Raw genomic sequence first — 22,859 nt, 5'->3', positions numbered from 1 at the left:
AGATGAAATAAATGTCAGTTATGATAGTGATGTTATGATGGCTTGATTACATCATGATCTATTACTCTTTTCCAGATCGGTTCCAAACGTTGTCATGACCCAGCGGAGGAAAAGTGTCTTCTGCCGATGCTTGGTTCAGGGCCTTTCGACACATCTTCGGGTTCTGGATTTTATTCTGTAGAGGATTACAAGGACATATTAAGATTTGCCAACAGACTTCATATTGAAGTAATTCCAGAGTTTGATATGCCTGGTCACAGTCGTGCTGCTATAGTGTCTATGAATGCAAGGGGAAGGCATAGTTCAAAGAACGACCAAGACTATTCAATTACCGAAAATTATAATAGGTCTGTTTCTTTTTCCGGACAGGGTTTCCGAGGTAATGTAATGAACCCGTGTTTGTATTCAACGTATAGATTCGTGAAGAAAGTGATTTCTGAAGTTAAAGAACTCCACAAAGACATCCAGCCCCTAAAATTTTACCATTTTGGAGGTGATGAAGTGGCGACAAATCCCTGGGAAGGGTCCAGGTCATGTCAGAGGATGAAGAGTGAAAACTCATACCTCCAAACAGACTATGATTTGATGAAATACTTCATTAAAAATGTAGCTAAGATAGCGGCAGATGTGAATATTTCTGTCGGCGCATGGGAGGATGCTCTATTAGAATGGAGGGATGATAATTTTGTCCCATTTTCAAGAAACAGTTTTCAAAACAGGTAAGCTATAGCCAGAATATTTTGTCACCAGGATACTTTTTACAGCGTGGTGAAATGATTTCCAGTACCAATAATTATTAGGGGTCTCTTTTGGTTTTGTTGCCATTGCCTAGAATGAATGTGCATATACTGTATGTCATTCTGGATATCTACATCAGCGTGTACCTGCATTGGCATCAAATTACAGTGTTTTTGATATTGTTTTGCCTCCATTACTGTTTATGCCACATTCAAGCTCAGTATAAAGAATTGCATATCAGTGAACACTATGGGCAAGTGTACTATAAGTAAGTGTAATCTATATTTTCTGCCGCAGTGACTTTATTATTACATAATGGTCCATTTTATAATGTTTGTCCATGACATATTTTAAAAAGATATTTAGAGGATTCTACCCCGTTTGGTCCTGACCTTTTTCACGCGTTAGCAGTTTTAGTGGGGGTATTATGTTCAGCTGTGATCGAACAGAACCGTTAACAGTGAATGGCGAGTGTCTTAGATAGTGCATATTCATTTATAACAATACTGTACTCAGCATACATACTGTACTGCTCTTTCAGAGATCTATATACGTACATCTGGAAACGAAAGAGCGAGGTGTATTCTCCACACAGAGCAGTTCTGTTTGCCAACAATGGTTACAAGGTAGCAGCTTCTCCCCTCTCTGTCAGTCTGTCTCTGTCTATGATTTGATTTTTAGCATCTAATTCGACCTTGTAAAATAATTAGACCAGTGTTTGAACCAAGTTTGTCAGTCTGTCTCTGTTTATGGTTTGATTTTTAGCATCGAATTCGACCTGTAGAATTAAGGACAATGTTCGAACCAAAAGAGGTCTATCAGTTTGTCTCTATTTATCATTGGATTTAATATCGAATTCGACCTTGTACAAATAAGGCCTTTGTTTGAGCCCAAAGAATCTTAAATAATTAAACCATTTCAACTTCATAGCAGAAATGGTAATGTGACACTAGCACAAAATATAGGGGCGTTAGAGTTGATGAAGTTATCTGGTAATGTGGACATTATCTATTTTGGTGATTTTAAGCCCACAGAATGTTATTACTGATCTCTAGGTATTACAGCTAGATGGTGAACATTACTTAAGTATTATCGTTGCAGCCAGCAGTTGAACATTTATTTCTCAGTTATTGTCCAACTTGCAAATTACTATCAACGTATATATGCTTCTTCAATTTTCAGGTAGAGAAAGTGTCAACAATTTAATATTTGTTGTTAAAGATATGTCGGTCACAAAAACTTTAATGTTATTTGCTGTATTCACATGAAACACTGGAATGATAGTAATTAATAACCAGATATTCAAGGATGAGTATCTCGCCTGTATGGTCCCGTGTACGGGCTCGACACCGTGTTATGCAGAACCCATGCTACGATCGCTATTGCCACATCACACATTTACATTGAATATAAATGTATGTATATCCAACTGATTTAAACCATGATTGCTCCTGCCTCAAGGTTAAAGTCATTGACAGAAATCGCCCAATACAACTCAAGTAGACAGAAATCACCCAATACAAATCAAGTAGACAGAAATTGCCCAACACAAATCAAGTAGATGTAATCATGACATAAATTGCCCAATACAAATCAAGTAGATGTAATCTCATTAATAATCATGTTAAACACTCCTTTGAACTTTCTGAATGCAACGCAGATGGACATGGTATGTATGCCTGAATGGAAACAATGTTGGTGTACACAAATAATCTATATGCAGAAATTGAATTATTTAACCGATCTTAGAAATTGGGTATGTGAGAAAGCTTGCTAGTAGCTTCCCGTGGGTTGGTCCTTCTTCCTAAGATCTGTCCGAGTCCTTCCTCCACCAAATATACTGGCCACTATATTTAGCATATCATGTGCTGAACAATTGTGTTAAACACCACAAAAGCAAACCAAGACATTTCACTGTTCTGCGATTGACACTTTCTGAGCCAATTGAAACTGCTGCAACAAAATACCAGCATGCCTTGCCTCCACCGATATGAAACAGTAATTTAGTATTGCACTGGTGGGTACTTTACTAAATTAGTATATTTGGGACTATGAAGTGGAACAAGTTAGAGAAATTATTCTGAAGTATCCTGGTGACTTGTAAGGGAGTATTTCTTCTAGGAAATATTACCAGTTAAAGACCAAACTCAGCAAGTGCCCATACTAAATATGTTTTAGTCTGTATTTTTGAAGCAAGGGCCACGAAAATCTTATTGAATGTAGCTGCAAAAGAAAACAATAAAAGAAAACTCGTATGGGCAGTAAACAAAGTGCAATCACTTGCTGTGGCACTGTAATGTCAGGATTCAAACACAGGTGCTATCATGTGCAAAGTTTAGAGTCATTGTTGGGAATTTCCACTAAATGCCCTCTTAAGTTAAAACTTTAAACACCATAATATACCAATGCATAGCCCGCCAAGAACAGGCAAATGATGCAAGATCTGAACTATGTTTTAAGATGGAAGTAGCAAATAAATCTAATTGTTTATTAATCTTTCAACTATTGTATTTAGGTTGTTCTCGCTTATGGTGACCATTTCTACTTTGACCATCCTTATGAGCCGGACCCTGAGGAACGCGGTCTTTATTGGGCAGGGCGGATGATTTCCACAGAGAAGACATGGGGATTTACTCTAGATGACATGAGAGAAGATGGTAGTATTCCCTGCCCACGGGCTGCGGGGGATAAGTCCATGTGCTACGACCTGCAGAGTCCAGAGAATATAGTGGGTATGTATGGATAGTTTCCTATCATAATTGGGGGATACATAATTTAGCTGTAAAGAGTAGCGCAACTTATATTTCCTTGCACTCTTGCCTGATTGCCACCAAACTATTTCGTACTAGTTAGTGGAAACTATTTCTTGATATAACTGTGGGATATGATGCATTCCCTCTCCCCTTTCAAACCATTTAAATGCATCAGTGCTTATGAAAACATGTCTTTCAAGGCATTTGCATGTTATAGTCTCTAAAATCTTAAAAAGTGGCAGGTGTAATGAATTCATCACATATTACGCAGTGATATTTTTAACATTGTTCTCCTATTTCTGTGTTTGAGTTAATGTGACAATATTGCATAAAGTCCTAAAAATAGCACGTCTATATGGACGTGGAATACGTAGTATATTACTTACATTTTTTATGTAGTTACTTTTTTCATTGCAGGCCATGCTTTTAATCTAATACATCTTCTGCTAGTTGTGCTAGTTTTTCTGTTCCTCCACAATAATGATAAGATAAACTCTCCATTTCCTTTAGGCCTGCAGGCAGAGTTATGGTCAGAAACCGTGAGGACAGGTGAACAAATGGACTACATGATATTTCCACGACTATTGGCTGTTGCAGAGAGAGCGTGGCATAAAGCATGGTGGGAAACTACTAAGGACCCTACATCGAAAGCAGCTGATTGGTCAGATTTTGCATATACTTTAGGTCACAAGGAATTAAAGAGGCTTGATAAGCTAGGGATCAAGTACAGAATACCTCTTCCTGGTGCTAGGTAATTCATTTTTTGTGCTAGGGGTGTGGGTATGGAGTAATGCATTCATGCTTTCTTTCTAAGATTTAAAACTTTAAATATGAACGGATGATCCATGTGTACTCTTACTTTAGCGGCGTATCTATAATATTTTCTTCATGTATACACATATAAATAATTGTGACAGGAGTTGTTTCCCTTGCTGGACACATGGTAGCACAATATCTAGTGTGTTCTACAATTAAATACAGTTTTATCTCAAGTTTCTTCTACTTGTTAACGTTTTATAAACATCAGTCATATTTGTACTGGATTTTCAGGGTTGAATGTAAGAGATACAGAGAGGTGTAAATCACTTTGGTATGGTTTCTGTTTAGGAGACACTAGCTTTGCTTAACATAGCAAATTTCAAAATGCAGTTGTCTTAGTGGATCTAAATAGTATCAACGTAGACTTTAATATCTAAATAGTGTATTGCTGATGACCTTATTATCTTAATGGTGTATCATCGAAGAGGTTATTATCTAAAGAGTGTATCACTGATGACTTGTTGTGAGAATATATTATTTCATGGCACACACACACACACACACATACACATACACTGCCATGTACATCATATTAAGTAGTTGACTTTTTCTCACCTTGTTTTGAGATTGCAAGGCTTTACATGTGACGTCATCGGCTACGACGACGATTGCAGTATGGAAACGTTAAATTTTAGCGTTAATAATTTGTGCTGCGAACATCATAATATAGTTTATAGCCAACAAGCAGAAATTTGCAAAGCTATGATGCTAATTGCATAGAACAGGTAATTACTGTTCCTACAGTTGCTGAAACTTTTGAAAGTGAACTTCACGTGGTCCTACCCTAAGCATGGATCATCTTCATACCATCCTGCATTAAAAGTGAAACATGTTTATCTTCAGAGTCTTAATTGTTTTTACTTACCATTGGTAGAAGCATTAGTATCATTTTCTAAAGGAAACTCAAAGTTCATATTCTTTCAATATTTGTAGTGTACCAGTAGGTTCTACCAATCACATTACTAGGCATACTATTGGGAACAAATATGTTTGATACACTCGATAAATGCAAATGGCGCTGATCTGACATTCAGTATGGCCACAGTGATGGACATGTTGAAAATCATATCTTAGCTACTTTTCCTGCACAGATGTACAAAAGAAATTGAGTGTTTTTTCACATAAACAGAATGACTACCATGAAAATCTTGTCAAGCCTTCTTCTCCAACACAGATGGTTGAATTGACATAGACTTTTTAACGAAGCATGTTTTGGAGTATATTGTTGGTTGTGTATTAATTTGGGTATTTAATTTGTAATATAACCATGAGCACTGCTGCCTTGTTGGCCATCTTGAAAACTTTCATGTTTTATTGTTTCATGAACAAATGATTGGATCAGCATAGGGTCTAAAAATCTAAAGCAGTGAAACAAAACATCGCTGATCTTGAATGGGAACAATAGTGGCCATTTCAGATAGTGTTGTTATCACCACCCCTCGTAAACCAATGGTGTAATTGATATAGTGTTTTAGAAAAATATCTTTTAAAATATTTAGCTGGTTCTGAATGAAAACTGCGTAGATCTAACCACTAACTTGTCCACACTATTTTGAACAAGTTTGAAAATCCAGACCTACGTGACCTTAAGGCCAAGTCAAATGCACATGTCTAAATACAGTGACTTGTGCGTATGTTAATGGGTTTTTATCATACTTTTTATGCTGTCAGTTTTCATTAAACAAAATTGATTGCACATTGATGGTGATTTCAAGGTCAAATGCTTCACTTTTAATGATGTGTGAGAATAGAAAAGTACAAGTGCATATTTATTATACAGAGTTTGTGGAAGATTACCTTGAATGATGTCATTTCAATAGAAACGAAATTGAGTTCAGGGGTGTATCTTGTTAGCATCAGTGACATATTAATTAATCTTTCAGCCATGAAGCCATGTGCAAAGTCAAAAGCTGTGCCAAAGATTTGTGTGCTGTCCTTTTCATGTCATTATTTGATTTGAAACGTTAGGAAAATAATTTTATAACCAGTTTAGGTACTTATGAATATTTGAGATGATTTAATTACTTAGAAATTAAAATAAAAGTAAAGGAAGGATGAAAAAGACCTCTTTTGAAGTCCTACATCTCCAGTATGGACTGGAGAGTTTGCTGTTAAAAGGATTTTTCTGTTATGCCCAGTTATCTTGTCGAATTATAGCTGCTGAAAGCTTGAAATATTTAATGTTTTAAGACTTTATCCTTTTACACAGTTGAAGGTTACAACAATCCAATAGCATAAAAAATTAATTGTCTGGTTAGCACTTTGTTGCGCATGATAAAGCGTAACATGTTTCCCTCAGATAATGGTATTTACTCATGAAAGCGATGGAAACAGTATCCTATTGCCAATGTACACACAATTAAGGATGAATTGTATTAAAACTGAAACTAAAATATTATTTCAAAATATAAACATTTATCTGGTTAAATATAATATATTCCTGGTATTAGATGTATCAATGCATATAATTCTGAGTTATTTATATTCTGTGCCACTCGTATTGATACCGTATTGAAATTATGAAAAGACATGTCTGCATTACAGACTTAAGGCAGGTAAATCTTTATTGCAGTTTTATTGTCTTGTATAATTTTTATTGAATCGATTCTGCCCTGCCACAATATGGCTTGTGGATATGATTAATAGTTTACATATTTTCAGTTCTTGTTATTCAAGGTCTCAGTCATATGTCTGTTGACTATTCCAGGGTATAATTGTTTCTCACCTTTTTATTTCTTGTACAGGATAGCTGATGGAAAATTAGAGGTAAACATTGAATTTCCTGGACTGGTTGTGGACTATTTCAATTCTGAGAAGAAAACATGGCAGCCAGTAAGAGGGTTGATTCCAGTTAAAGGACCAGTCGCATTAATCACAAGGTGATTGTCTAAAACAAATTTGTAGTTAAAACTGAGCTGTTAGTAAAAAATGAAACCATACCTTTTAATGGCAGAATTTCATTGCTGCCAAATTTTTGTCTCATTACTAAGCTTTCATATACAAGACTCTTATACTAAGTCATAAATACATCCAAATTTATTCAGAGGTGTTGTAAAGTTCACCAGAACAAGTATCTTTGTGAAACTATTAAATCAACTGTAAAAGGAATAATTTAACGAAAAAGTGGGTTTAAATTGCTGTTGGTGAAGTTGTGTTATCCACCATTATGATGATGCGTAGTTTTCTGTACCACTGTAAGCAAGCATACCGTCTGTCTAAGAGCTACACCACACTCGGTAACATTTTATTCAACAGGTGTGAGAAAAAACCCAAGTCTTGTTATCCTCGCATCTCATTGAACCCCTGACTCGAATTGTACTCTTACACTGAAGGCATTCAAGCATAATCTCTATTCTATTATTGCTTCTGGAACACTACTTGCAGCAGCTACATTGGATGGGCAAACATAGGTGTTGCTGTCTTTTTTCCTGGTAAAAATGGAAATTGGATGAACATATTCAAATTAGCTTATCATTTATCATAATTGATACATTAATTTCTTCCACAATAAAGCTTTTGTTTCATCTGGTATGTATATTTATTGTGTACCTGTCTTCTACACGTCCGTGATAGAGGGTTTAAAAAATGGAGTTTTGCCTATCTGATGTTTGTCATGTTTATAAGAAGTAAACAATAATGTTTACTTGAATCTGAGTCATAGACCAGGGTTTTCCATAGAAAATACTATTCTGGTGTAGATCAAATGATATATATATATATATATAAAGCATTTGGTAAACAAATGGTTGATTCCTGTTCAATGTCAGTATATGAGTTTTTAAGATAAGTGTTTATAGATGTGTTCAGATATGTTTTGAGATAAATTATTTGTTTAAATTATTCATTAGATTTACAAAGAGCTCATTGAATTTTGGACTAAAACACAACTTTGGGATTATTGATAACTCATTTAAAGACATTCTGGATTATATTATTATAGTACACCAGGACATTCAGTGTTATTATAATTTATTCAAAACGTTCTATACTTTTGTACTTGTGATGCTAGGGTTATTTGGGATTGAGTTCACAATGCTGTAAATTTCATTTTGTGTTAGAGAGAGATATATTCTAGGGAAATAATTTTATTTGTTGGTTTTCTAAATTTGTTGGTTTTGCTTCGTTACATTTCATAGTTTAAGACCATAGAGTTGTAACAACTGCCACATTAGATATAAATTCTAGCACTAATAATTTTCTCCTATTGCTTCCTTTTAGGTCACCAGATGGAAACAGGTTCAGTAGGAAAGTTGTAATCAACGTTTAAGATCTCCAGATTCTATTGCTTCCATAATACATGCTGGTATGGAGAGAGAAAGAGAAGGTTACATTTTTAAAAGGGCTCAGGGGAACGTAATGATCTCTTTTGAGCAGATTTATAACTTAATGTTGAGAGATTATAATTGACTTTGAAGTGCAATCCAAATGCTTTTGTCTTCAGATCACATCCTGCTTATGAATTGATGATATGTCTTTCACACCATCCGTCTGTTGCCAACACTGAAATTAGTGTTTGCATTTAGGTTCTCTTTTTTGGACATCATTGCTTGTAGAGTCGAATGACTACTTATGTAAATGTTTCACAAAGAGTACAAAAGCCATTGTTCAAAACTAGGTCATTGTAACATATATTTCATGGTTCTAAATCCTGCTGTTGGCGGTTTTGTTGTTCCACTTATTGACTTCTACTAAATGTAATGGAAGATCCATCTTAGAATCTCAGTTACCTGTGATGATACTCAGATTAGGATGACATAATTAATTAGGATTGAGTAGGATGATATTATTGATTAGGCTGACATGATTGATTGCTGACATGATTGATTAGGATGATATGATTGATTAGGCTGACATGATTGATTAGGATGATATGATTGATTAGGCTGACATGATTGATTAGGATGAAATGATTGATTAGGCTGACATGATTGATTAGGATGATATGATTGATTAGGCTGACATGATTGATTAGGATGAAATGATTGATTAGGCTGACATGATTGATTAGGATGAAATGATTGATTAGGCTGACATGATTGATTAGGATGAAATGATTGATTAGGATGACATGATTGATTAGGATGAAATGATTGATTAGGCTGACATGATTGATTAGGATGAAATGATTGATTAGGATGACATGATTGATTAGGATGAAATGATTGATTAGGCTGACATGATTGATTAGGATGAAATGATTGATTAGGATGACATGATTGATTAGGATGAAATGATTGATTAGGCTGACATGATTGATTAGGATGAAATGATTGATTAGGCTGACATGATTGATTAGGATGAAATGATTGATTAGGCTGACATGATTGATTAGGATGAAATGATTGATTAGGATGACATGATTGATTAGGATGATATGATTGATTAGGCTGACATGATTGATTAGGATGATATGATTGATTAGGCTGACATGATTGATTAGGATGAAATGATTGATTAGGCTGACATGATTGATTAGGATGAAATGATTGATTAGGCTGACATGATTGATTAGGATGATATGATTGATTAGGCTGACATGATTGATTAGGATGATATGATTGATTAGGCTGACATGATTGATTAGGATGAAATGATTGATTAGGCTGACATGATTGATTAGGATGAAATGATTGATTAGGCTGACATGATTGATTAGGATGAAATGATTGATTAGGCTGACATGATTGATTAGGATGAAATGATTGATTAGGATGACATGATTGATTAGGATGAAATGATTGATTAGGCTGACATGATTGATTAGGATGAAATGATTGATTAGGATGACATGATTGATTAGGATGACATGATCGATTAGGCTGACATGATTGATTAGGATGAAATGATTGATTAGGCTGACATGATTGATTAGGATGATATGATTGATTAGGATGACATGATTGATAATAGCTTTCCAATAGATAGAGTACATCAACATATACCACCAACATACACACTGTTTGTTTTCACTGAAGTTTGGCATAAAGTCGTATCTTTCAAAGGTGTAAGATTAGTTTGATGATCATCTTATTTTAGACATGTTCAACAGAATTATGTCCTTCAGTGGAATTAGAATATTGACCGTTATTGCTTTTGAATATGTTAGCATAAAAAGTGTTTTTTATTTTGGTATCCAATCAAATGCACTGTAAAGCAGTAACTGATCAAAATTTTTAACGAAAGTATTAATCTGATTTTGTCTTTATTTAACTGAGTTTTTGCCTTTGCTCAACCTACTTTCAGTCATGCATCATTCCACACTGCAGCCATTTCGAGGCTGGAACAATAAACATTGTATAGGCAGCTTCCTGTTCTTATAATGGCTATTTTACCTTCAGTATTTGAATGGCCTACTTGCAGTGTATGCAAAGTAGTGATATATATTATTGATACTGGACAATGTTTTTAACTTCTCAGTCGCATACACAAACAATATAGAGGAAGCTAATCTGAAGTTTTCATCCTCACTCTAAGGTTTTCATCAACATACTGATTTAATCATTACTGGCTGTTAACATCACTCAATGGAATGATGAGTGATGTTAACAGATTGTCCCAGATATGCAGCAGGTTGTAACATTACAATTCAATCAGAAAGGAGTGAAAAGAACCAGCCTGTGTATTGCTGCTGAGCCATGCTTCATTGTGATGTGATCGGTACATTGCAATGTCTGCTGCAAGCTACATTGTAACATCATCGGTGCTGTGTTACAGCTCTGTTCCTCCTGACTTTTATTTTCACATTTACATGACAAAATCATCACATTCTGCACCAAAACAGTTGAAGAGTAAAGACCACAGCAGATGCAAGCTAAATTACGTGAAATACAGTTATCAAATGATACGGTTTTCTTCAAGTGGCATTTTACCACCAAATTTACACCACTATGATATTTGTGGTATTTTCCCTAATGGAGGTAACCTGCTGTGAGGCTTATGCATTGTTATCACTTTGGAACGAAATTCATTGTTATGGACCAATATTTATATTATTTTTAATATAACTTATTTTTACCCTGTTTTGTTACTTGCATATAGATTTTGTTTCTTTCTGGAATGAAACATACCATCCTATTCGTTTATTTTCACACATGTGCCAATGTGTGGGTGGGTGGGTGGATGGTGTTGGCTTGTGCATGCATTGCCAATAAAATATGTAAAATTGAAGGCTAGGTGTTAGTGTATATGCTGAACAATCTCATACTGATAATGAACATGATGGAGAATATTTTCCTTGTGTTAGTGAATGCAAGTATGTGCGTGTAAAAGTTGGTAGGTAAATGTTGGGTGCGTGGTTGTAGGTGTATCTGATCACAAATATGTGTGTAGCATTCAACTGTACATATATAACCACTTATATAGACTGTTCAAATCAGTATGAATATCACCATGACAACCATGTAAAAAGTGTTTACAGGCTGTTGATTGCACTGATCATTGACATGCTTGGTAGAACTGATTATGGATGTAACGTATTATATCTTCCAGGGTAGAACTGATTATGGATGTAACGTACTATATCTTCCAGGGTTTAACTGATTATGGATGTAATGTACTTACATATATATATATATATATATATATATATATATATATATATATATATATATATATATATATATATATATATATATATATATATTCATTTATATATATTTATATATATTTACTTAATTAAATCATAGATTTAACAATTCATCAAAATTGTAACTATAGGTCAAAATTATTGTTTTATGATGCTGATTTTAAGCTTTATATCAGTTGGATAAATAAATAATTGAATATAATTTGTACATTTATGTAGATACCCACATTTTTAATTATATCAGTACTAACATTATGATTTTCACATTGGACTCTTATTCTAAAAGCAATGACAGGGTGAATAATACTGAATGAATGAATTAATTGACTGAAAAGATTAAATGTATTATTATGGAATGCATTGCAATGATGCAAGAATTGGTAAAAATGGCTGAATATGCTAAGATAATATCATATGGATTGATAATTTCTCTTCCATGTCAGAGTGTTGATGTGCATACAGGAACGAACGTTTTGTTTCTAAGCTTAGTTTTGTCTGTTTACTCTCCTTTGTTGTTTCCATTTACTTACGTGAACTTTGCATTCGTTTGATTCTTTAATATGTTGCTTCCATTTACCTTTATGATTTTTTTTTCTTTATTTGTTTCATTCTTTATTAATTTAATTTTCCTTATTAATTGATATTATTTTTTGTCATATCCAAATGGTATATAACAGACTAATGCATTGATATTTGCTCTATCATCTGGTACTTTGAACTGTGTACGAGGTTATTCGATATCCGTACCTTGCGAATGCCGAGTCATTTGAAGATAGGATGGGGTGGAACTGGGCAGCATGATAATGAGATACACGTTAGAATTATATTTAGACAGAAAACGATAATGATGTTAAACTGCTTTTTAATCCCTATTAAAATCCAAACACTGACAATTTCTGTAAGTTTTATGTATCAAATTCAATTGAGTTTTGTGAGTAGAGTCCAGCTGTGAAAGTCCAATCACACTCCAAGAAAAGGAGAACATTCCTTTGTTTTAAATAAGCCATGCACTGGTTAGAAAAGGTCATTCGCTTTACAATGCATTTATGTTTCTGCATAGTAGTCGTGGGACGAATGCTATTATTTTGAACTTGAGTGAAAGTACAAGATAATGAAAATGGACTGATGGAGATGAAAAATTCGACTCTCCAGAGATTTAATCATAACTTGAAAGTAATGCTGGCAGTTTTGTGTTCTTCGGCCATAGTATAAACAAAACAGATGAACAGTAATGGATATATTCAGAAGAGATTTTTTAGTCTTCTTCTGTATGGCGGGATAAAGTAGTCTTTCAGTCTTTCTGTTTGTAAGTGATTTATGTCCTAATTTCTGCTGGAAACTCTGTTAAGCTAATAATCCAAATACTAGATTTTTATCGACTTGCGAACAAAAGATTTTGTGTCAAGTGACTGGTCAATGCATAAACTAGATCGTCATCTGGAAGTGTTCTACCAGCTGAAACAAAGAACAAAATGGCACTCAGTATGGCGCACTCATGCCTGTTCATAGAAGAAGTCATCTGCAGATAATATCATTGAGTTCTACAGGTGTCTGTTCCTCTTGCTTAGCATTGGTGTCTCTCTGAAGTTGTTAGATACACGTAAATCAGCACAGTCAATGTATCTGGAGTAAATTACTTATGAACTGTACCTATTTAAGACCAGATGGCTAATTCATGGTGTGTATAAACCCACATCAGTGAGTCAAAACTATTTTTGGATAATTTTGTAAAGCCAATCGACAAAAGTGTGGTTAAATGTGAAAATGTTATTGTCATTGGTGACCTAAATTTTGACATGCAGGGCCTTTCCAGATCTCATCGTCTAAAGAATATATGGGCTATTTTTAATTTTGCATTTGTAATTCTGGAAGAATGGTTGCCATCCATCTTGTTTTGAGCTAATAGTTACAAACAAACAAAGCTAGTCATAATATGGATTTTATGAAGCAGTAACCAGAATAAACAAATCTTGTGGACGTTTAAAAGATTTTGATGGGAGTGATTTTGTAGATTATTTTCAAAATGCTCTATTTACTTGTCTGTCTTGAAGTAACTACTCAGAATCTGTTAATACTGACTACATTAATTTTGAAAAAGTGTCGTTAAAGACAAACACTAGCAGTTATCATAAACATTTACATAAGGTAAAACAAAATGCCACACCTGAATGCATAAGGACTTACGTACATGACTCTAGAGATTTGTAAAATTCTAAATAAATGTCTTCCCAAATGTTAGGATGATTTAATAAGTTTTTAATACGGCAAGTACAATCTTAGATGTTCAGACATGTTAGATGTCTCAAGAATTAAAACACCTCAACATATTTCAAGTGTTAGTTTAGAGATGCAGTTTTTATTGTATGAAATTAGTTGCCAAATCACTTTAGAGACCAATGAAATTTTAATTCATTTAGACTAGTAATTGTATCAAGTAACTGTATGATCTGCTATCTATCTATAAATATGTTGACGCAGTTACACTTGACTATTAAGTAACGGGTGGTACAAAGATAAAGTAAAGATGGAAGTGATAGGACAGTCAGAAGAGTAATGATAGGAAAGGCAGAAATAAGTAAAATTGTGTCAGTGTACGTTTTCAATCCTTCATACTCAGACCAATCCGGCTACCATAGCGGCAATGAGATATGGAACCTCAACCGGCATAGCCCTGAGAATCACTAGGTCTTACTTGTAGCTGACTAGTTCATTAGAACGTGATTTTGGAAAGCTTCTGCTTGTGAGATACCAAGTCAGGAGCGTCTGTAATTACTGATGGTAATTTGTTCCAAATCCCTATTGTACATGGGAAGAAGCTGAACTTGAGACAATTTGTTGATGCTGACTTTAATTGGAACTTTTTCCTGTGGTTTGCCCTAGTTTGGCTATATGCCAGGGTCAGGTATCTGCTGGTATATCCACTAGGTTGTTCGCAATCTTGTACATCATGGTTAGCTGGGCCTTGGTTCGCCTGGATTCGAGTGATTCCCACTGGAGATGGTTGAGCATTGCACTGACACTGCTAGTGTTGCGATATTTATTTGTGGTAAACCTAGCCGCTCTCCTCTGAACCATCTCTATCTTATTTGTTAGATCTTTATTATGTGGGTTCCACACAGTCGAGCAATACTCAAGACCTGGTCGAACCAGAGTGAAACATGCTGCACTTTTTACTTCTTCATTGTTGATTTGGAGGTTGCGGCGCAGGAAACCAAGGTTACTGTTCCCTTTTTTCACTATCTTGTCTATGTGCCTTTTCCAAGAGAGGTCACTAGACAATTCCATCCTGAGATATTTTGTTGCCTGCTCATTGGCTAACTTGTGCCCCTTAAGAGTATATTCGGACAAGATTGGTGATTTTTTCCTGTAAACTCTTAGGATGCTGCATTTTTCTGGATGGAACGACATACCCCAAGTTCTTTCCCAGAGGGCCAGTTGGTTCAGGTCTTCTTGAAGGATGTCACAGTTCTTGGAGACATTTATTTCCCGGTAGACTATACAGTTATCTGCAAAATGTCTTGTGTTGGATTTGACACTTGCAGGTCGATCATTGATGAACACCAGGAAGAGTATGGGACCCAAAACACTCCCTTGAGGTACCCCACTAACAACTGGTGCTGGGTCTGATGTTGCTCCATCTACTATAACTCTCTGCGATCTTCCTGATAGGAAATCTCTGATCCATTTCTGTGTGTTACCACTGTTGCCATAGTGGTCCAACTTACTGAGGAGTCTTTCATGGGGGACACGATCGAAAGCCTTACTGAAGTCAAGGATTGCAAGGTCATACTGCTTCCCTCTGTCTAAGGATTTGGCGAGCTCATCCACTAGGGTTATGAGCTGTGTTTCACAACTTCGTCTGGCACGGAAACCATGCTGGCAGTCTGTTATAATATTTAGGGATCTAGATGTTGCATCATGCTGCTGACTATGATGTGTTCAAGCACTTGTCAGCAGATACATGTAAGGGAGACCGGTCTATAATTGCTGGCCTTGAATCTTTCTCCATTTTTGAAGATAGCTCTAACGTTTGCTGTTTTCCAGACATCAGGGACATAACCTGTTGAGAGGCACTTCTGGTAAATATAACTCAAGTATGGTGCACGCTCTTCTGCTAGATCTTTCAGGACCCTTGCTGGAATCATGTCTGGTCCTGTAGTTTTCTGTGGGTTAATTTTCCGCAACAAGCTGTACACACCTTCTACAGTAACTTGGATGTCAGGCATTGGTGGGTAATGATCTCCATGTAGGCTTGGTAGATAACTCTTATCGTCTTGTGTGAAGACTGACTGGTATTGACGATTCAGTATGTTAGCCTTGTCGGATGCATCTGAATGTAGTTTCCCGTGTTCCTTGAGTGGTGCCACACCGCAGCTGTCTCTCCGTAAGGACTTAATGTAGTTCCAAAATCTCTTCTGCTTGTTTGTTTGTTTTTCTCGATGTGGGTTACCGACTTCTATCAAATTTCCAATATATCTCCAGTAAGCCTGCCGTTCTAAGCGTTGTGATCTTGCTTTTGCTTCTTTGTATAGTTTCCGATCTCTTGTTTTTCCTGTTGTTTTCTGTCTTGCAAAAAATTTGTTCCGTCTTCTGTGTTGGGCTCTAATGGATTTGTCTATCCAAGGTTTGTTTGTTTTGTTTCCAGATAAGGTCTTAGATGGTATAAATTTATCCATTAACCGTTTGATGTTCTCCTCAAACATTTTCCATGTGTCATTTGCAGAAAAGTTATCTGTTTCACGTATGAATGATTCTTGTAATGACTTAAATTCTTCACGTAACTGGCCATAGTCTGCATTCCTGTATTGGAAGACTTTACAAGCTGCTTTCTTCACTTTCATTTGTCGTAGGCTGGACTCTATGTAAACTGCTTCATGGTCAGCAATTCCTGGTATGACATTACACTTGTTGATTAGTGTTGTGTTGTTTGTAAAGAACAGGTCAAGCAGATTTGAAGTAAATTCAGTTACACGTGTTGCTGCATCTACAACTTGTTCCAGGAATGAGTCCTTTATGATATTTAGTAGATGTTGGCATTGGGCATTGTTTGTGGCTTGTGGTAGTGGACACTCATTCTCTCAGTCAATATCTGCCAGGTTGAAGTCTCCTCCTAGCCTTACATGCGCACCTCGTGGGATTCTCGTAAGACACGAATCTGCAAATAATAACCCCACCGTCTAACTAACCAATCAACTCCCCTGTCATGATGGCAGCTAATATTTGCGCTCCCATGTTTTACTGTAATTGTCTTCTGTATCACGAAGTGCCACACTGCTGGGTCCTTTCTTGGTAAGTTAAATCTTCATTTCGGCTTGTTTTCAGTCCCAAACTGTGGTTTCAACCTTTAAGTTTCTCTTACCCTGACTTTATTTTGTTTGCTTTGCATTCTTTGGGTAATCGCATGTGCTGTTTTGTTACCTAAAAAACTAAATTTACATTTAATTAGTGCCTTTTAAAATACGTAGCTTTCTTGTATTTTTACGTTATGCGCTATGTGTTTCGTCCCATTATTTCTATGCTGTGATAGTATGTCATGCAAATCCTGTTTGTTTTAATATCTTTATTTCTTTCATATCATGTCGATAAAAGTTCACTGGAGTTTGAAATGTTTGAAATCATGCCGACTATGTATAAATCTTAATTCAGTTGGTCTGTTGACCTTCCATGTGATTCTGCATAGGATAGGTAGAGAAATGGATATAGAAAAAGCCGTCGCTCTAGATAGTTGTTGTTGTTGTTGTTGTGGGGTTTAACGCCATTTTTCAGCACGATAGGCTATACAAGGCGGCCAGTATTAATGGTGGAGGAAGAACCCGGAAAACCCCGGAAAGAACCACCGACCCACGAGAAGCTACTGGCAAGCTTTCTCACATGCCCACATTGGCTGAATCTTAGACTCGAACCACCGCAGACAGAGGTGAGATGGCACTGATCCGTAACGAAGAGCGCTTTAGACCACTCGGCCACTCGGGGCCCCCGCTCTAGATAGTAAATAGTTTTTTAAACATACATGTGGCTTGATAGACTATATCTAAACCGTTCTTTTCCATTTAAACTAGTATGGTAAGGTCATGTAAAACAACGTTGTTGTTTAATTTACAATATACCTAAAGGATGAACTACAAGTTTAGGAATGAAATTATTTTATTCATCTTACCTTTTCCTCTCGTTTCTGGTGGAACTGTTGTTTATTACTTTTGTGAAATAGTTTTCCTGTTTGTAATGGAAATTGTTTACGTATTGGTGAATGTTGGCCTATGGTTTTAAGCAGGTTGTATTTGACAGTATTTCTCCTTTCTGACCTTGTGTAAGCTGTTTTAATAAAGTTGTTTTGTTACAATGTTATCTCCTTGTCATCTTTCTAGGGTACTCACGTTACCTATCAAGTGATATTTTTAGATGTGTGCGTTTGATATAAAATGTACTAAAAAGAACGGTCACTAGCAAATAAATTTACCGCAGAAGACTGCAATTACCAGTAAATAAAAGTAATACTTACATCAATAACATTACAATGGGAAAGACTATCTTATCCAGAATTCTATCGATGTATGCGATGTACACAATACTTTTTTAAGTAACAATCCTTCACTTCTGTGAATGTGTTTCCTAAACTACAGACATGCAGCTGTCAATCATATCATGATATCATAATAATACTCTAATAGGTTTGTACTCGCAAAATATTCAATATATTTGGAATTATATACTACTAGGTAATACATACAAGCAAAATGTCTGAAAATTTTGCTCCATTTCGAGATATTATTTACAGAATTTACATACACATTCAGGAGGTTCACGTATTATTTGCTTGTTTGTTGCCTGAAAATCAAGTATAAAAAAATCGAACATAGAAAGGTCCGAATGTCTCTGTATTATCCTGTACCGCTGATATTTGGGTGTGTGAATATTCACATACAATTGAATAGGTACATGATAGGTTCTGCACTAGATATTTGGGTGTGTGAATATTCACATATAATTGAATAGGTACATGATAAGTTCTGCACTAGATTTCTAAACCTTCCGAGACATACGTACCCCCTTTTATCATGAGGAGACTGTGGAGGACTACATCTATGCTTTAATTATTATTGTAAATGTAATAAGTATTGGATTAGGTTGATGAAAATGGATGATAACTGATATCGAAGTCACTATCTTGTGCTGATAAAAATGGAAGAGTTGAATAAAGGTAGATGGGTTTCGATATTTGAAGACATGCTATTCAGATATGGATTTGGTTATAGTTGGTTCGCACAGGATACAGAAAATGAGAAAGTATTTTTGTTGAATTGTTGTCTTAAAGACAATTTAAATAAGGATTGGAATTAAGCTTTAAATTAAATCACACAAGTCATACCACCATTGTAAATTTTATGATTTTTTCCGTTCAGTGTTATAGTAATTTAACTACCTATCTGCAAAAGGCATTAAGGATTCTCCGTTGTTCCGCTTACAATTTAGGTATAGAGGAAGGGCGTCATAATGGCATCCCCCAAATTAACGTGCATATGTATGACATGTTATGTGAGGAAAAAGAACAACATGCGTAAGAAGAATCTTTAAAAAAAAATGATACAGCCTCATTGCAGATGCTAGAATATATATATTCTATAAAAATAATACTGAGCGCGCATCTCTTTTTTTCGAATGTCATGGTCTCAACCCAGGAGACATTATCATCGATGACGTCAACGGAAACAGCTAGAGAGTTGTATTGAAAATCTCTACGCAGTCTCTTGAGAGAGAATAATTTGACAAAAGTTGGTTAGTATAAAAAGACCACGCATCCTTTGTAAGTGACAAATATCGAAGCGTACGAGCATGACGCTTTTACTTCGATGTTCAAGGCCGATATCTCTTTACAAACCAGCCGACGTTCTAAGTTGTTCTGTTGTAATGGGATTTTAAAATGTCTTAATCACCAGACTCAATTCGGCAGAATGGTTCTTTTCTAGGAAGTGTCGGTCGTTGAAATCTTCTTACTCGTTCAAATATAGGCCAGTATATTTTTGTTCAGGTAGAGTCCAACCGCCTTTTGGTTCAGGAAGTTTGCCAACAAGCGCATGAAGATCAAAGGCGCTGTCATATATTTTGAGCTGCTTGAACATATACAATGACCAACTATTTTGTTTCCTTGGATACAAATACCATCAAAGCAGGCGAGCAATATATATCAATAAATCTAAACTAAACACAAAGTTGTTCTGATATTAAAAAGTCATGACAAAGATAGGCTGCTCAGGACAGCCGCTGCCAACAATGGATTTGACAAAACCGGATATTTTCCTACCGCATTAAGCATATATTGATTTCACCATGAAAAGATTGTTCATTGTCTGAGATAAAGTTTCCTCAAGGCACTCAGCATTATTCTTGCACAACAAGCATCACGATGCTGTCATTATACTTGAATTTTTAGATTAAGCGTACTGACCTGACATGACCTACTGCTATCTAAACTTAATCAAGACTAACTCTTCGTTTTCCATAGTTAGGAGCGCCTGGAATTTGAGCAAAATGTCCAAGGCGCAGTTTCCTTGGCATCGTGTTCTGATTAAAAAACAAAAATACAATCGTGGCTGAACTATCCACATGCTGAGTTAACTATGAATTGAACACAACTTTGTCACCCGATAAATAGTCTCTGATATCAGCCAATAGGGCCAGATCAAACGCCTCACAATATTCTGCGTCGCCACTCTCCGGCTTTCTCACTGTGGCAACCAAATGTGTTTCAGAGCCATCAAAAGAAAATTGTTGTAGTATGTATATGTAATGTGCATTTTTTAAATTGTATGCTATGAATAAATGAATTCTGGACTAACCTTCTGCGAACTCAAATTCATTTTCTACCTGATCTAAATCATTGACTTTGGTGTTGTAAGCTCGTTTACCTCAGTCTGAACCCAAAACATTGGAAATTCGCCATCATTCCTGCTCAACCTGTTGTTTACTTCATTTTATATTATTAGTTTAGAAACAGACCTTCTAATTGTAACCAATATTTTATCTTGTCAACATCTGGAACCTTCCAGAATGAACTTTTCCATTAGGTGATAGTTTTCTTTAGAAAGTGTTAATTGTGACCTGGGGTGAAGTAGAGGACTATATAATCTTGTTTATCTAAAATTATTCATTCGTGCCGTAAGATCGAAGCAGAATCAGCTGTATTATTGTTTTATCCAGTCTTTCGTTTGGGTTGGAATTTATGTATTCAAATAATTTAATTCAAGTTATTCTTCTATGGAATTAAAAAGTGCTCAATAATAACATTCTTGGAAAAAGAGACTTTGGATTTATAGTGAAATTTAAATAAGGATATAGTCTTGGATTGTATTATTGTGATTAAAAAAAGACTGGTGACACATCACTACAACACAGGCCACCACAAGCACGTCTGCACTTCCAACGTTGGAATACCACTAAAGTTTATTCAGAACTTTGAATATTAGGACTGGCATTAGAAAGTATAGGCTTATTTGGGATTTAGTTCGCAATACAGTAAGTTATTTTTATATTTTCACCGTGTCTTCTAAGGAAATATATTGTTTGCTGAATTTTACAAGACTTACTGGTTCTCACTCTTTTCTATTAGTTTAAGACCATATTGTCTTAATAGGTGATAAAGCGGCTCTCAACACCCCAATTCTTTTTTTATGGCCCCGTGTCATTAGAAAACACGCCGCGAAATGATTTTATGTCTTTCAGCCTTTCTCGGTGTTAAAATTACTCAGTGACGTTGTGTTCCGGGATACTGATGTTCTCGACTTACCGACGCCGCACCCAAAAATGTTTTGCTAAGAGCGAAGGCAATAGAATGCCTGCACCATTTTCCGCTAGAAGAGGAATAAGTGGCAAGACGCCTCCTTGGTTCTTCAGCTGGACTTATCGCTGCCAGAATACAGCTGATTTTTGAGAGCTTTATTGATAATTTGCTGCCCGTATATGCAGCTAATACAATTGCTTTCACGTTCAGCCTGACACACACACACACACACACACACACACATATATATATATATATATATATATATATATATATATATATATATATATATATATATATATATATATATATATATATATATATATATATATATATACAGAGAGAGAGAGTGATAGAGAGACGTCTTGTTACGGCATTTCTGTCTAGAATGTTTAGATACAACTCTCATCAAACATATTTCCCTTTTTTGCTGTGCCTAGGTCATCTACCAGTTACTGCTTTTTCTATAGCGTATGATATGACACCAAATGCTGCTGATAACACAAGAGATCCAGGTACTGACAAATTTGATGGACACCAAGCTGCAAGAAGAGGTAAGATTGCTGGAAAAGCACCTCCCATACGAGACATTTGTTTTGCTGATAATTTTAAAGTTAAGCCTCTGCCAGTAATACTGGCTACGTTACATTTAATATGTTGCTTTCTTGTTAGTTACAGAATATGTTCTCCTCGGCCCAACTAGTTGCTTTCCAGTTTAATTGCCACGCCATGTTCTTTGCACAGTTTAAATCTAGATGCTGCGTTGGCTTCAGAACAACGCTTACTGAGATGTATCTCGTATAATATTCTTTAGATGGCCAAAATGTTTACACGATCACTTTCATTTGGCCGCTAAGAGCATCCAATTTGAGAAATCTGTCTGAAGTAATTCGAGCATATACATTAGAGGTTGCAATGATGGCAGGTAATATAGTCAACTTATCTACATATCTGCTATATGATCTTTTGTACGTTCCATATACTTAGTAGCGTCCGAATGAGATAAAAATAGGATTCAAGTTTGCAAAGTCATCAATAGATATTTGTGTTCCTGTATTGACATTCCGATATTTTTTTCACATAACCTGTTGAAGCATCAAGTAAACCGGTACAAAAATATTATTTAGCGCTGTAAAATTATATTCGAGTTCACATTCGGGATACTGTTTGCTATTGACTCTGACAGCAA

General features: G+C 35.6%; 1 protein-coding gene across 3 annotated transcripts in view; it reads left to right on the top strand.

Annotated features, from left to right (window-relative positions):
• The window catches only part of LOC149787713 (uncharacterized), a 43,651-nt gene extending 25,416 nt beyond the window's left edge, over positions 1–18,235 (top strand). For all 3 annotated transcript variants that reach the window (XM_089973906.1, XM_089973907.1, XM_089973908.1), the window contains exons 6-11: positions 76–719; positions 1,280–1,364; positions 3,254–3,470; positions 4,002–4,242; positions 7,055–7,189; positions 8,529–18,235. In XM_089973906.1, coding sequence (XP_089830032.1) covers positions 76–719; positions 1,280–1,364; positions 3,254–3,470; positions 4,002–4,242; positions 7,055–7,189; positions 8,529–8,577 — 1,371 coding nt within the window. In that variant the 3' untranslated portion in view covers positions 8,578–18,235. The remainder of the gene's footprint in view (positions 1–75; positions 720–1,279; positions 1,365–3,253; positions 3,471–4,001; positions 4,243–7,054; positions 7,190–8,528) is intronic.
• Positions 18,236–22,859: the final 4,624 nt, after the last annotated feature.

The sequence above is a fragment of the Sinohyriopsis cumingii genome, chromosome 11 (genome assembly GCF_028554795.1).
Source record: "Sinohyriopsis cumingii isolate HCF-2022 chromosome 11, ASM2855479v2, whole genome shotgun sequence".
Lineage (NCBI taxonomy): Eukaryota > Metazoa > Mollusca > Bivalvia > Unionida > Unionidae > Sinohyriopsis > Sinohyriopsis cumingii.
The sequence above is the reverse complement of the archived record's forward strand: the minus strand, read 5'-3'. Positions and strand labels throughout refer to the sequence as shown.